The sequence below is a fragment of the Argiope bruennichi genome, chromosome 4, assembly GCF_947563725.1.
Source record: "Argiope bruennichi chromosome 4, qqArgBrue1.1, whole genome shotgun sequence".
In the NCBI taxonomy this organism is placed as follows: domain Eukaryota; kingdom Metazoa; phylum Arthropoda; class Arachnida; order Araneae; family Araneidae; genus Argiope; species Argiope bruennichi.
The window spans coordinates 77342269-77354948 of record NC_079154.1 but is presented as its reverse complement, the minus strand read 5'-3'; the positions used below and the strand labels follow the sequence as shown (position 1 = coordinate 77354948).

The 12680-nt window shown below is 25.0% G+C and overlaps 1 protein-coding gene across 2 annotated transcripts; it reads left to right on the top strand.

Annotated features, from left to right (window-relative positions):
* The first annotated feature begins 805 nt into the window (after nucleotides 1–805).
* LOC129966184 (rho GTPase-activating protein 19-like) lies at nucleotides 806–12160 on the top strand. 2 transcript variants are annotated; one of them, XM_056080592.1, is made up of 11 exons: nucleotides 806–964; nucleotides 2644–2702; nucleotides 3193–3387; nucleotides 4517–4603; nucleotides 5696–5905; nucleotides 6564–6787; nucleotides 6922–7092; nucleotides 8750–8899; nucleotides 10277–10357; nucleotides 11312–11380; nucleotides 11630–12160. In XM_056080592.1, exons 3-11 carry the CDS (start codon nucleotides 3219–3221, stop codon nucleotides 11792–11794), a joined length of 1326 nt encoding a protein of 441 aa, XP_055936567.1. In that variant the 5' UTR covers nucleotides 806–964; nucleotides 2644–2702; nucleotides 3193–3218; the 3' UTR covers nucleotides 11795–12160. The 2 variants fall into 2 exon arrangements, with proteins under 2 accessions (XP_055936567.1, XP_055936566.1); XM_056080591.1 differs by lacking the exon at nucleotides 2644–2702.
* Nucleotides 12161–12680: the final 520 nt, after the last annotated feature.

Sequence of the window (12680 nt, the reverse complement as noted above, 5' to 3'; positions counted from 1 at the left end):
ATTTTTAACAAATGACTTAAAAAAATTCTTAATAAATAAATACATTTATATTTTCAATAAGTTATTTAATAAATAATAATTTTTAACAAATGACTTAAAAAAATTCTTAATAAATAAATACATTTTAATAATAATAAAGAATTTATTTACATCAAAATCAATTTAAAATAAAAAAATTATCAGATGAATTTCTGAAAGAGTGTAAAAGAAACGAGTAAAGTTTCAGAAAGAGTAAATGAAACGAAACAGTTTGACGATTCCAAGTTTTGGCGGAATAAAATAAAAAACAAAATCGCATAATAGGAAAAGAAAATGATTGGCATAATTCGCCACAAATGTGCATATTTGCCAAATCTTATAACCCCTATTATAGCTAATCCTGCAATTGGGATAGTTTTTGTTAGCGCCTATAGATGGCTGTAGACTGCTGGCGCCGTCTATAGGCACTAATTGGAACCTAGCTTGATCCTCCAATACGTCCTCCGGTTAACTCTACCCATCTTCAGCTGATAATAAAAATAAACATGTCATCTTCACTGCAGTTCTTTTCATACCATAAAGAATTGAAATATCATGAAGCTATAAAACGAAAACTTTGATCTTTGAACTTTGATCAAATATTCAACATAGTATTTAATAATTCTAATATAATATATTACACTTTAATCTAACACATTTATTTTCATTTATTAATCTTAAACAATAATTGTTAAAAGTTAGACTATAATGATGAGAAGAAGTTGATGCTCAAAGAGAAATCTGATTGGACGTGACAAATTTAATGATCTTCCTTCTAACCAATGAAGAGTTTTCAAATTACAGCGGGATTTTGATGTGTACGTCTATTTGATTATGGTTTCTTACTTAAAATTTTTTATAGCAATAATTCTGATAAGAACAAAATTATTCGCTAATTGCTGATCAGAACATTCAATTTCTTCATGGTTCATTCGAAATATATTAGGTAACTATATCTGCATTTTTTAAAATCTGTATTGCAGATAATACGATAGAAAAGGAGTGCTAACCGATTGTTTATGTTTATTATGTGTAAATGCCGGCTGTCATTTGCATTTGTATTTATTATGGTTAATTCTTTACTTTAAGAATATTTTTAATGTATGTTTGATATCACCGTAGAAAAAAAGAACATCTTGAATTTCATATAAATCTAATCCGTGCACCGCTCGGAGATTTTTTATATCATATCATTTTACTATTTTTTTTTTCTTTTCTTTTAAAATTTCTGTTATTCTCATATTTTATATTTCTCGATATCGTCTATTAAGTATTTACTTATAAAAATCTGAATTTTCAGATGTAGTTTATAGTATAAAAACAAGAGGTGGAACTCAGAACTCTCTTTCTTTATATATTTATGTAAATGGAAGCTGAACTTTATAAATGAGTCAATAGAAGATCTTTTTACTTGCTTTATTATTATATTATATATAATTAATTATATGAGTTTATTTGTAATAATTGCATCTTCTCTTTGCAAAATAATTCATAGAGCTGGCCATCTATTTTTTTTAAACTTTTGCATTATTTTACAACAATATATATTTGAAAGCCAATAGTTTTCTTACCCCCACTTTAATCATTAATAACTGAAGTTAATGATATACAATTCTAAGTAATGTAGCATTGATCATAGTTATACAGCTCTACAATCCCACTGTATGTTTAAGTAAGTGATATATGTATATAATCTGAATTCTGGTTTAACCATTAGTAATTGATACTCTATGAAATGAACTTTTGTTTTGAAACCATTAGCTGCATAATTTTTTTGGCGATTTTTTAAAAACTTGCATACCTATTATATTGTTCACTACAAAGATGGTCATTTACAGTTTTCTTCATACAAACAATTTAAATTGTCATTGATTCTTCCATATCAATGTTATTTTTATGTAATTAAATTATTCTTCCATTTGTAATAACTTGGATGAATGATATATAAATTTGGGATTTGTTTTCTTTAATAAAACATACTGAAATCATACACAATTTTTTTTTGTTTGTTTGTTTGTGATTACTTTTTATTATCCCATAAAATGAATATTTTGGCAAGTATTTTTTTTATCTCTTGTGATTTAAATGAAGGTAATACTTTATCAAATTATTTATAAATGATAATGCTTTTCATTTCACTGTATCAATTCTACAGAATTTTTTTGATATTGAATTTATAAATTCTATAATAATTAAGGATTAGAGAAAGAAGAAAATGGCATAATGTGAAATCTCATCAAAAGTTTTTCTATTTGGATATTTTTTAAAGACAAGCAATTTTACAAATTAATTTTTGTGATATAATATAAAGCTGATCTTTTTTTTTTTTTTTTAATTAACATGTAATATTACATGCAAACTACATTAAACAAATTCACATGTTCATTTCCTATTTTTTTAGCATTGATCACTCAATTTGAAGAACATTTTTTTGATATTTTCATTTAAAAATCAAACACAATAATTTTATTTCATTATTAATGTTTAATGCAGATATGAGTCATTAAAAATATGAAGTTGAAATTTATTAGTGCATTTTATTATGCATTTTATTTTTGCACTTTTATACATAATAATATTTTAATTAAAATAGCATTGGATAAATATTAGAAAATGCCATTTCAGGGAGTAATAACTAAAGATGAAAAATATTTCAGTTGCTTTCTGCATATTAAAAAAGAGAAGTACGTATATGTTTTTATATTAGAAATTTGACATTTTGAAACTGTACTATTTTTTACAGAAATGCTGTTTAAACATTCAAGAACTGTTTTCAGAAATTTTGTTTTCTTATAGAAAGAAATTTACTGGATTTTTATTTATGCTTTTTAAAACTTACATCTGTAGTCATAATTTTTAAATTAATACAAAAATAAATTTTTACATTTAATATTGTCTATGATAATCTTTAACATCTTCATTGCCATGTGACTGGTATACTAGATATTATTTTTCGGTGGCACTTTTGCTACCATTACGCTATTGCTGCCGTCCACGACGCATTAAGCTAAAATTTGGCGATAAACTATTTTTTTGGCAAAAATGAGTGTATATTAAAGCTGCTCCTAAATTTGAAATGTATAACAGTTCGCTTCACCTACTTTATTTAATAATGTTATATTTATTGTAATTGTAATAAATGTTAAAATCATATTGTTTAACATTTCCTTTTAGTTTAGCAACATATATTTTATTGAAACATGGATGCTATTTTAAAGCTACAGAAATTCAATCCTGAGAAATTAGTTGAATTATGTCGAATGCATTTAACCTTCACTTTGGATTTACATGATGATGAATTTTCTGCTTTAATTGAAAAGTGTGATGAAAAGAAAAAGCCACGTGGTTACTTCAGTCGCTTTTTGAAAGGTACTCATTGCAGTTCCTTTATATACATATAAATTCATTTTAATTAATGTTTTTAATATGTCATTTATTTTTCAGTTCTACAATAGTTTTAATTTTTTTATGAAGGCTTTGTTTGAAGAATGATCAGATGTTGGTGCAAGTTCCAAAAATCTTGCCATAACTTATTGAAAAATTTGTTGAAATAATTTACAAAAATATTTTAGCTATGTCTAAACAATCTGTAACAGCCATTTAAACCTTCATATAGAAAAAATTTGTTATTTCATGTTTCAATACCCTGCAGTGATGTAAAAATTTATTTCAGTGTTTGATCTTCTTCCTCCCCCCCCCCCTGTTTTTTTAATCCTTGAAATATTAAATTACTGCTATTATTATTCTCATTATTCTGGTACCTTTAGCTAATATTGAAATATGGCCTCACTTTGATTTAGTTTTACAAATATATATGAAAGAAATAGTGAAAAGGCATATAGTTATATTGCAATATTAATTTTGCAATCAAATTTCATCACAAACAAATAATTAATTTTCTGAAAAACAGTGTTAAAACAATAAATGTATTGGAATTTAAAAAAATTTTAAATGAAGCTTTGCCTTAGTTTAAAATCCAGTATTAACTCCAAGAAATTAACATTTAGTAAAACTCAAGAACGTTTTTCATACATAAGCTGACATCTCAATCAAACATAAGCAGCTTATTCCATTTCTTCTAGTCAATAAGTTATATTGTACTGTCATATAAACCAAGAAAATATATGTAATTCATTTTATAGCAAGAAAATGTTTCTCTGTCTTAATGAACTTTATTACTTACTTTATTGAAATTTTCCAAACTATCAAATAATCATAAAATAATGTCTGTATTTTGTTTTTGTAAAATGTTCACATCTGTTGATCAAATGTAAATTTTTTTTAATGATTGTATTGATTTTTATAATTATATAAATTTTAAAATATTATCAATTGATTTAAATTTATTCATATTTTTACTTTTCATTGTTTTACATTTCATTTATGTATTCATTTATTTTTTCATTTTTATATTGTGTTCATTTAAAATATTTTTCTTCTTTATTTTTTCATTGATTTTTATGTGACACATTTTTTTTTTTTTTTTCTATTTTTATAGAAAAGTCTATCACTGAAGTAATGCCTCTAAATCAAGAAACTATATCCCATATTTACCAAATTATAGAATATTTGGGGAGAGAAATCAGTAAGCTGCAATTCTCAATTTTTTTTAAAAATTATTTGTATCTTAGTTATTTATTTTGCTTTTATAGTTGCATTATTTAATATTTATACTAGAAAATGTAAACTATCAAATTATGAATGTGTTGAATTCCCTTAAGAACAAATTCCATTTTATATATATATATATAAAAAATGAAATGAAATCTTCTAAAAAAACCTGAATAACAAATACATAAACTAACTATAAATAAATAACTTTATTTTTTGAAATAAAATATTTTCTTGTTTCTCAGCAGATCTTTGTGATATAATTGTTATTTAAAAAGCACTTCTTTCAATATTAAAAAATAACTAATGTATACTAATTTTGAGTGTTTATCATGTTATGTATTTGATATATTCTAATTGTAAAAATATCATCTACTACTAATCTTCATATTTCTAATATTCACAATATCTTATTACAAACTTTTTAAACTCTAAAGAATTTATTAAATTATAGAAATATTATAGGCCATACTTCATCTCCTGAAAAAAAGTATTATAACCTTCCTTGAAAATGATTTTTAAAAACAAAATGCAGGAAAAAAATTTCTAAAAAGAATAATTTCTTGCAACAATTAAAGCTAATTTAAATGGAAAAGAGAGCTTCTTAGGAATAAACTGTTTGTTCTACATTTCAATTCTATTTTAAAATTACAGCTCAGAATAATGGCTACCAAACTGAACAGAAATAGAATTTTTATTATTATTCTAATAATGAATTACATATAATTTAATAATAATGATCAAGCAGTAAATAAATATTTACAGAGAAAGCTTTCACACTCCTTGATCTTATCTTTAGTATGCTAATAAATTATTGAAAAAGTGGCACAAAATGATTGAAAAAAGTTTTTATTCAAAATCTGAATGTATAAATATATTAATTTGTTAGTTTTATCATTTCAAAATTTGTATATTCTCTTCCTGGAAATACCATTTGTATAATTCTTTTTTATTTATACAATTTGTAGTTTCCTGTATGAGTTATTTTATTTATCAAGGATCTTTTTCATTACTTGCTCCATTTAATTGATTTATACTTAAAGATTTTTTTAAAAAATCATTTCAGATATATGTAGAGAAGGTTTATTTCGTAAAACAGGCAGCTTGGCACGACAGAATGAGCTTAAAACTTTACTTAGAATTGGAGAGAATATTGATTTTAATTCTGGACTCTATACAGTGCATGACTGTGCTTCTGTTTTAAAATCCTTTTTATCAGAATTGCAGGAACCTTTATTATCAGAAGCACATTATTCTGCACATTGCCAAATAGCAGGTAATTCTTGTAATATTTAATTTGTTATAAAAAGCATTACCATGGTTATTGAGTTTTCTCCTAAAATTTAATATATTACTGCAGATTTTCTCAAAATATGTACAATTACTAAATTGATAAAAGAATGCAATATATTTTACAATTAAGATTATTTTCATTTAATAAAAGATGTCGGGATTAATTAGTTTCTCTATATAAGGAACTGAATTTTTAAAAATGTTCTATATGCAGAATATATTTCTATTGAATATGAACTTTAAATAAATTAATGAAAATGCTTCAATCCATCATAATTTATTTTAGTAATATTGCACTAAAAGTTTGAGAAGTTCTTGCAATTTCTTTATTAAATCATATCTATTTCGGATTATGTAGTTAAATAAATTAATCTAATAACATTGCACATTCATCCTGAATTCATACTTTTATACATTTCATTTTTAATTTTAGATTTGTAGTCTTACAATTTTTCTCTATTTTCATTTTTTGTCATTAAATGTGATAAAGATTTGTATTTCCTTAAATTGAATTTAAAACTTTAATCACTCAGTAATTTGAAAAAAACTAAATAATTTTAATTAATAACTGTTTAAAAAATATTGAAATCTTTTCCTCGTATCATTCTCTTTCCAAGATTATAATTATTTTTCTCTTTCAGACATGATGAAGGACAACATGTTACCTAGTCAGAAACAAAATATATTTGAGCGCCAATTAAAAGCAACAAAGTTGTTGCTGTTATTATTACCTGTTGACAATTATTGCCTTCTAAAATATTTGCTTTTATTACTCAATCAGATACAGAATTGTCAAGAACAAAATAAAATGACATCTGAGAATTTAGCTACATTATTTGCACCACATATCATTTGCCCACGTAAGGTAATCTAATTTTTTCTTTTTTGCAATATTTCCTTTATAATCAATGATTTCATTTATGCTTTTCAATTACTTGAATATTTTATTAGTTTTAATTATGAATTTATCACAAACTTTTTTTAATTTTGCGCTTATAGATGACACCTGAAATGTTAAAACAAAGTTTTCCTCGTATGGCAAAATGTATTACATTTCTTATTGATAATGCAACTTCATTATTTGAACCACCTAAAGAATTGGTTCAAGATGTATTGATTTATCTAAAGGAAATGAAATATGAGGGAATACTGCAATCTTCGGACAAAGTGGTAAACACATTTCATTTGTATTTTATTTTGTATAGCCAAACATTTCCTTTATTTGATGAAAGTGCTAAAAAATCGGTTTTTGTTAATTTTGTACAAACATTCAATTTAATATGCATTACAAATTTTCGATTTACCTGAAGAAAAAAGTATATTTTCCTTTTATTTTTATCAGTTGCATTAATGATATATATATATATGCTTTAAGAAAGAAAAACATCTTATTAAATTTTGTCTCTGAAAATAAAGATCTGTTTAATTTTGCATGGCCTCACATGATTTGTGTGAAATACAAATATGTTCACTTATGAAATTTGTTTTTGATTATTTCCTTTTTGGGATGATTATTCAGTAAAAAGATAAAATATATTTCTTTAAATTTTTATTAAATATTTCTAAATTAAATAAATAAATAAAAATATGTTTTGAATTTGCAATTTGTCCTAAAGTAATGTCAATATTCCATCTCAGAATAAAAAATAAAAAAAAATTTAATCCCCTCTTTATGTTTTCTCTACAAAATCCCATTCTGAGGCTATATAAGTTCTGATTACTTTCACACTCTTTTTCCTGCTTTCTGTTTTCCCCCTTAAGCTTGTATCTCCCCATTGATCTTCACTCTTACGAAGAAATTTTATTAATAGATAAAAATTGAATTCTTTTTATGTCATGAAGAATAAAACATATGTTTTCCTAATAATAAAATATGTAATTCCATACATGCTTTTTTTTTAAATCAAAAAATGAGCAGAATTAAACCAACTCATATAGAGATTCCAGTGAAATTTAATCACTCCCAGCTTCCCTTGCTTCAAATTATTAAATGCTCATATGCTTTTACTATTATTAAAATTATTAAGTGCTTATATGCTAAATTATTATATGCTTCTACTGCTATATTTTAATAACTTCAAATTTTGATGAGCTACTCCATTTATTTCTGGAAAAATTCAAAGCTTCTTAGATAAATAAAAAGTTATCTAAAATAAAACATTATGCAGCTCTGCACTTTTTTTAATTAATTGCATCTTTTGCTACAACTTATGTTCCTTCAATAAATCCTCGCTCATCATATACCACTAAATTGGTGACCTCGAACGATGAACTTCAACCTTCCTACAGCTGTTGTGGCGCCATCTACCCACACTACCCACAGCAAACAAAAGTCATCAGATTCACTTGACGCAGCAACCCAAAGTCGTCACACTCACGTGACACAGCATCAGCACTTACCCACACACGACCGCCATAACGCTCGGCGCTACTGAACTGGGTACAGGCCCATTAGACAACAGCTAAAAATACATCACCACTCTACAGCCATATCGTTTGTCTCACCTTCGACTCACTGGAGGGTGAGTCTGTGGTGAATAACATATAAACCAGTTAACAACTACACTGCACGGGCAATTGCTTTTGCATAATGATTAAGTTACTACACTTCGAACCACAAGGTCCCAGGTTCTATCCTCATTCATCCCAATATTGCTAAAATATTAAAAGAGTTAACAGATGACTTGTCTATTAATCTGACAATTTTTCTATAAATCTCAAAAAACTCGCAGAATAGTAGAAAGCAGCTATAAAAATGATTAAGATTTTTTTTAAATATGTTATTGATATTTATATATATTCTTCAATAAAAGAGAAACTATTTCAGAGTCCTGTGAAAACATTGGTAACCTTTTGTGAACGCACTAATATGGAAGTTGCAGAACCTGCTAATTACACAAATAAAGCATTGGCTGAGCTGTATGCATATGTAGAAAGCCTGCCAAATTCATCAAAGAAAAGAAAACTGATTAAAAAGGTTGATATACCTGTGTTATTTTCATTATTTCAATTTGATGAGTATAATAAATTTTAAAAAACAACCTTCCCATTTAAATATTTCTAGAACTAACAGTCTGCTGTAAAATTTTAAATGCTTATTAAAGACATTCACCTTATTAAGATCATATTGTTTTTCATTATTAAAAAGAACTTTTTAAAAAAATGTGCAAATATATATTATTTTTAAAAACATTTACACTGAGAAATTATCTGGTATAATATTTAGTTAGAATAACTAATAAGTTCTATCTGCTCTGTATATGTATATATATTCTTCAAAATGCATTATATATTCATTTGATAATATATTTCTTTGATTGTACAAAAAAATTTATTTTATTAATTAATAATTAAAACTTATATGTAATGTAAGTACCACACAAAAATTCAGATACTCTTTTTGATGTTAAAATTGTCATATGAAAAGTCTCTTGTAGTCCTCAAAGTAATTCAAAATAGCATAAAAAAAAATTACTAATGTAATATCTCAATTGGCCATGCAAATGAATCTTGGGTAAATTTCATTTAAATTCTAATTAATTTCCTAATTGTTGTCTTAAATTAGCTCATGTTACTTCATTCTATATTCTTTTATTTCCTGATCCAAACCCCACTTTTTTTATTTAATTATTTCTTACACACACTCTAAAAAATTTCTGAGTCTGGAATTTTCTATGGTACGATCTAAGGGATAAAAAATCCCTAATGCCAATTGTAATCTTTTAAAAATACCTAAGATTCCCTTTCCTAAGTTAACATGCATCAAGTAAATCCTTATCAGAATCTCTTAGTAAAATCATTGAAGGGGGAAATTCCTATCACTTAGCTGTTGTATTTCTGATGCAAACATATTTGTTCTTTCTTTCATTCCCTTGTTCAAATTATGACTCCCGTGGTAAAATTAATTAAAAGTTTCTTTCAAAAGAGTCAACTTTTGGCCACATTTCTACCAAAATTATGCTACACGCACATATATCAACTTTTGTTATCTTGCAACACTTACTATCTTGAATCCTCAATTATTAAAGTTCTTTTGAATCTGTTTGTATGAAAGAGTTATGTCAATCTTATTGCATTATTTATTCTTAATAAATTTAGGAAACTTGAAAAATATCAATGAGATTTCCTTATTTTAACATTTTATTTAACTTACTTTTCCTTTGTGTATTTTCTGTTAAAAACATTTTATATTGTTATTTAATATTGTTTAATGACTAAATTATCTTTGTGTTTGAAAACAATAATATAATTCCCATTCTGGTTGATGTTATATTATTTAGCATTAAGTTGTTTTTCCAGCAATTACTGCTTGTTTTATGTATTTATTAATTTATTAATTTTATTATTCCTCCAGCTACAGGAAGAAAATAAAGAAGTTAGTACTGAAAAAGTTAAGAAGCATGTGCGAAGTCGGTCTGTTGGGAATGCAATAAAGGTTTTTTTAATTATAATTATTTATTATTTATTTGACTTAATAATAGATGTTGTTTGGTGAGAACTGGATGAATTTTATTGACTGAAGAACATAAAATTATATACTTTCTGTAGTCAACTGCATTCGGGTCAAAAATGCTAATTTCATTCATATTTTTCAGAAATTTGATTCTGGGCATTGAAATGCAACAATTTACAATGGTGCATATTAATTGAAAGATATATTCTAAGGAAATCAAGTTTTTATTTATATACATGTTTTTTGGTTAATTGAAACACTCAGGATTAGTTTTTAAAAAAAAGAAAATATTGTTTTGTGAATATGTTGCATTATTTGGAAATTTAATATATTTATTTTATCTATGCAAAGATAAAATGAGTAATTATTTTTCTAATGATTTATATTATTTTACTTGTAGTGCTCAATTTTTATTTATTTGTGTAATTCTAAATATTATTTTTAAGAATTTCCATTTTGACTTCACATTCAGAATTAGCACATTCAGAATTTTTTATTAATGATGTAAGCAAGTAAATGTATGTAAAAAGTTGTACATTAATTATAATGTGTGCAGTTTCTGTTATTTATTTTCCCCCTTACACTGACTTAAATGTATTTTTCCATATACTTGTATATTTATACTTAAAATTTCTTGTTTTCATTTGTATTGAAAAATATATTTTTTTCCAACTTATTTATTAAGTTATGTCAAATTTATTTCCATATTACAATTTTTCTTTTTCTTGATTCAAATGTTTAGTTTTCAAAATAACTTAATTAAGATTTTCTTGCTATAATATTTTTGTATTACCTAATCAGTATAATAATCAGCATTTTGGAACTGTAACATATTTCGTTCCTTTCGTATGTATGCACTTTAATTAAAAATAAAGAATAAGTTTCTTTTAAAAAAATTTTTTACAGCTATTATTATTTGTTTAACTTTTTTAATAGAGACATTTACTGAAAAATTCTCACAAGAAAAAAGATGAGCTGGATTATCGCCATTCTGCATATGATATGGTAAGTTTAAGTGTTTAATATAAATGAAAGTTATAAAGAACACTTAAATTTAGTGTTAATATACTGTAACTTAAGTGTTTAATATACTATATAACTGAAATTAATGAATTGGATTCGAATTGAATACAAAATCCCTATTCAGTGATCATTTAAGATTCCTTGATATGAATCAGCTTTCAAAATTTACTGCAAATTTTAAGGTTCTATTTGTTTTTTTAATTCACCATTATCATTTGTCTGTATTTTCAGGCCTTATCTGTTTCAAAATCAATCGAAACAACTTCATTCAAGTCAAAATCTTATGATGCTTTGGATTTAGAAGTAAAAGAGCCCAGCAGGTTTGCAGAGATTAAAAAAAGTATTTTGCGTTCATCTAGAAAGAAAGTGCCAAAACTCGAAAAACCTGATGGGTGAAATGCAATACATAATATACAGAAATTTTTAATTCCTTTGATTAATTGGACAGCTATCATATTTGAGAACAAAATGTTATTTTTTGTATTCATTGTTATATTTATACATATAGTAAATAATATTTGATATGATTGTATGGTTTTTAAACAATGTATAGTTATTTTTACTCTTGCTCCCTTCACAATATTTTTGGTATTGAAGCCATCAATCCAATATATTTTGATTAATAGTAGCAATGAATAAGGTGATAACAGAAACACATATGTTAAACAACTATAAGAAATATTGTGATCAGTAGCTTCTCTAATATGCATGTAAATTCTGTATCTACGAGGATAAGTTAGATGTATTTAATTTAACTTTTGAGTGTATAAATAAAAAATTTTAAGTATAACATGATGCATTAGAATGTTACTTTGTAAGTAGATTTCCTTAATACTTCATAGACAAAGCAAAACTCAAAATATCCTTTTTAAGAGATAGTAAATTTTTGATTCCGATTAATTATTTTTAAAAATTGATAATGCAAAGTGGAACAGCCAACAACTTGATGGTTTGACTTTACAGATCAGCTACTCTACTGAGTGATGATACGATTATGGATGACCATTATTTTGTAGGAAACAGTGTACAGATTTGAAGATAAATGAAACTACTTTTAATGCTATATATTACTCATTGCAAATCCTTTCAAATTGTTACCTGGGGCTTCAAGTCAACTCATGCAAGATAATTTTGGAATTATGAATGCTCTCAAATTGTTTTTTTGTTTCGATATATAGATATAATATGTATTTATAAGCCAAAATTGTCATTGAAATCAATTTTATTGAAATATTTCGAAGACTTTATTTCAAAATCAGTTTAAAATGGGCTTATTTTTTCA

What these genes read in the sequence shown, in the direction of transcription:
- LOC129966184 (XM_056080591.1), top strand. Translation starts at nt 3,219, where the DNA reads ATGGATGCTATTTTAAAGCTACAGAAATTCAATCCTGAGAAATTAGTT. An exon ending in ATATCATTTGCCCACGTAAG is followed by an intron (nt 6,788 to 6,921) that starts GTAATCTAATTT and finishes TTGCGCTTATAG; the next exon opens with ATGACACCTGAAATGTTAAA. An exon ending in GCCATTCTGCATATGATATG is followed by an intron (nt 11,381 to 11,629) that starts GTAAGTTTAAGT and finishes CTGTATTTTCAG; the next exon opens with GCCTTATCTGTTTCAAAATC.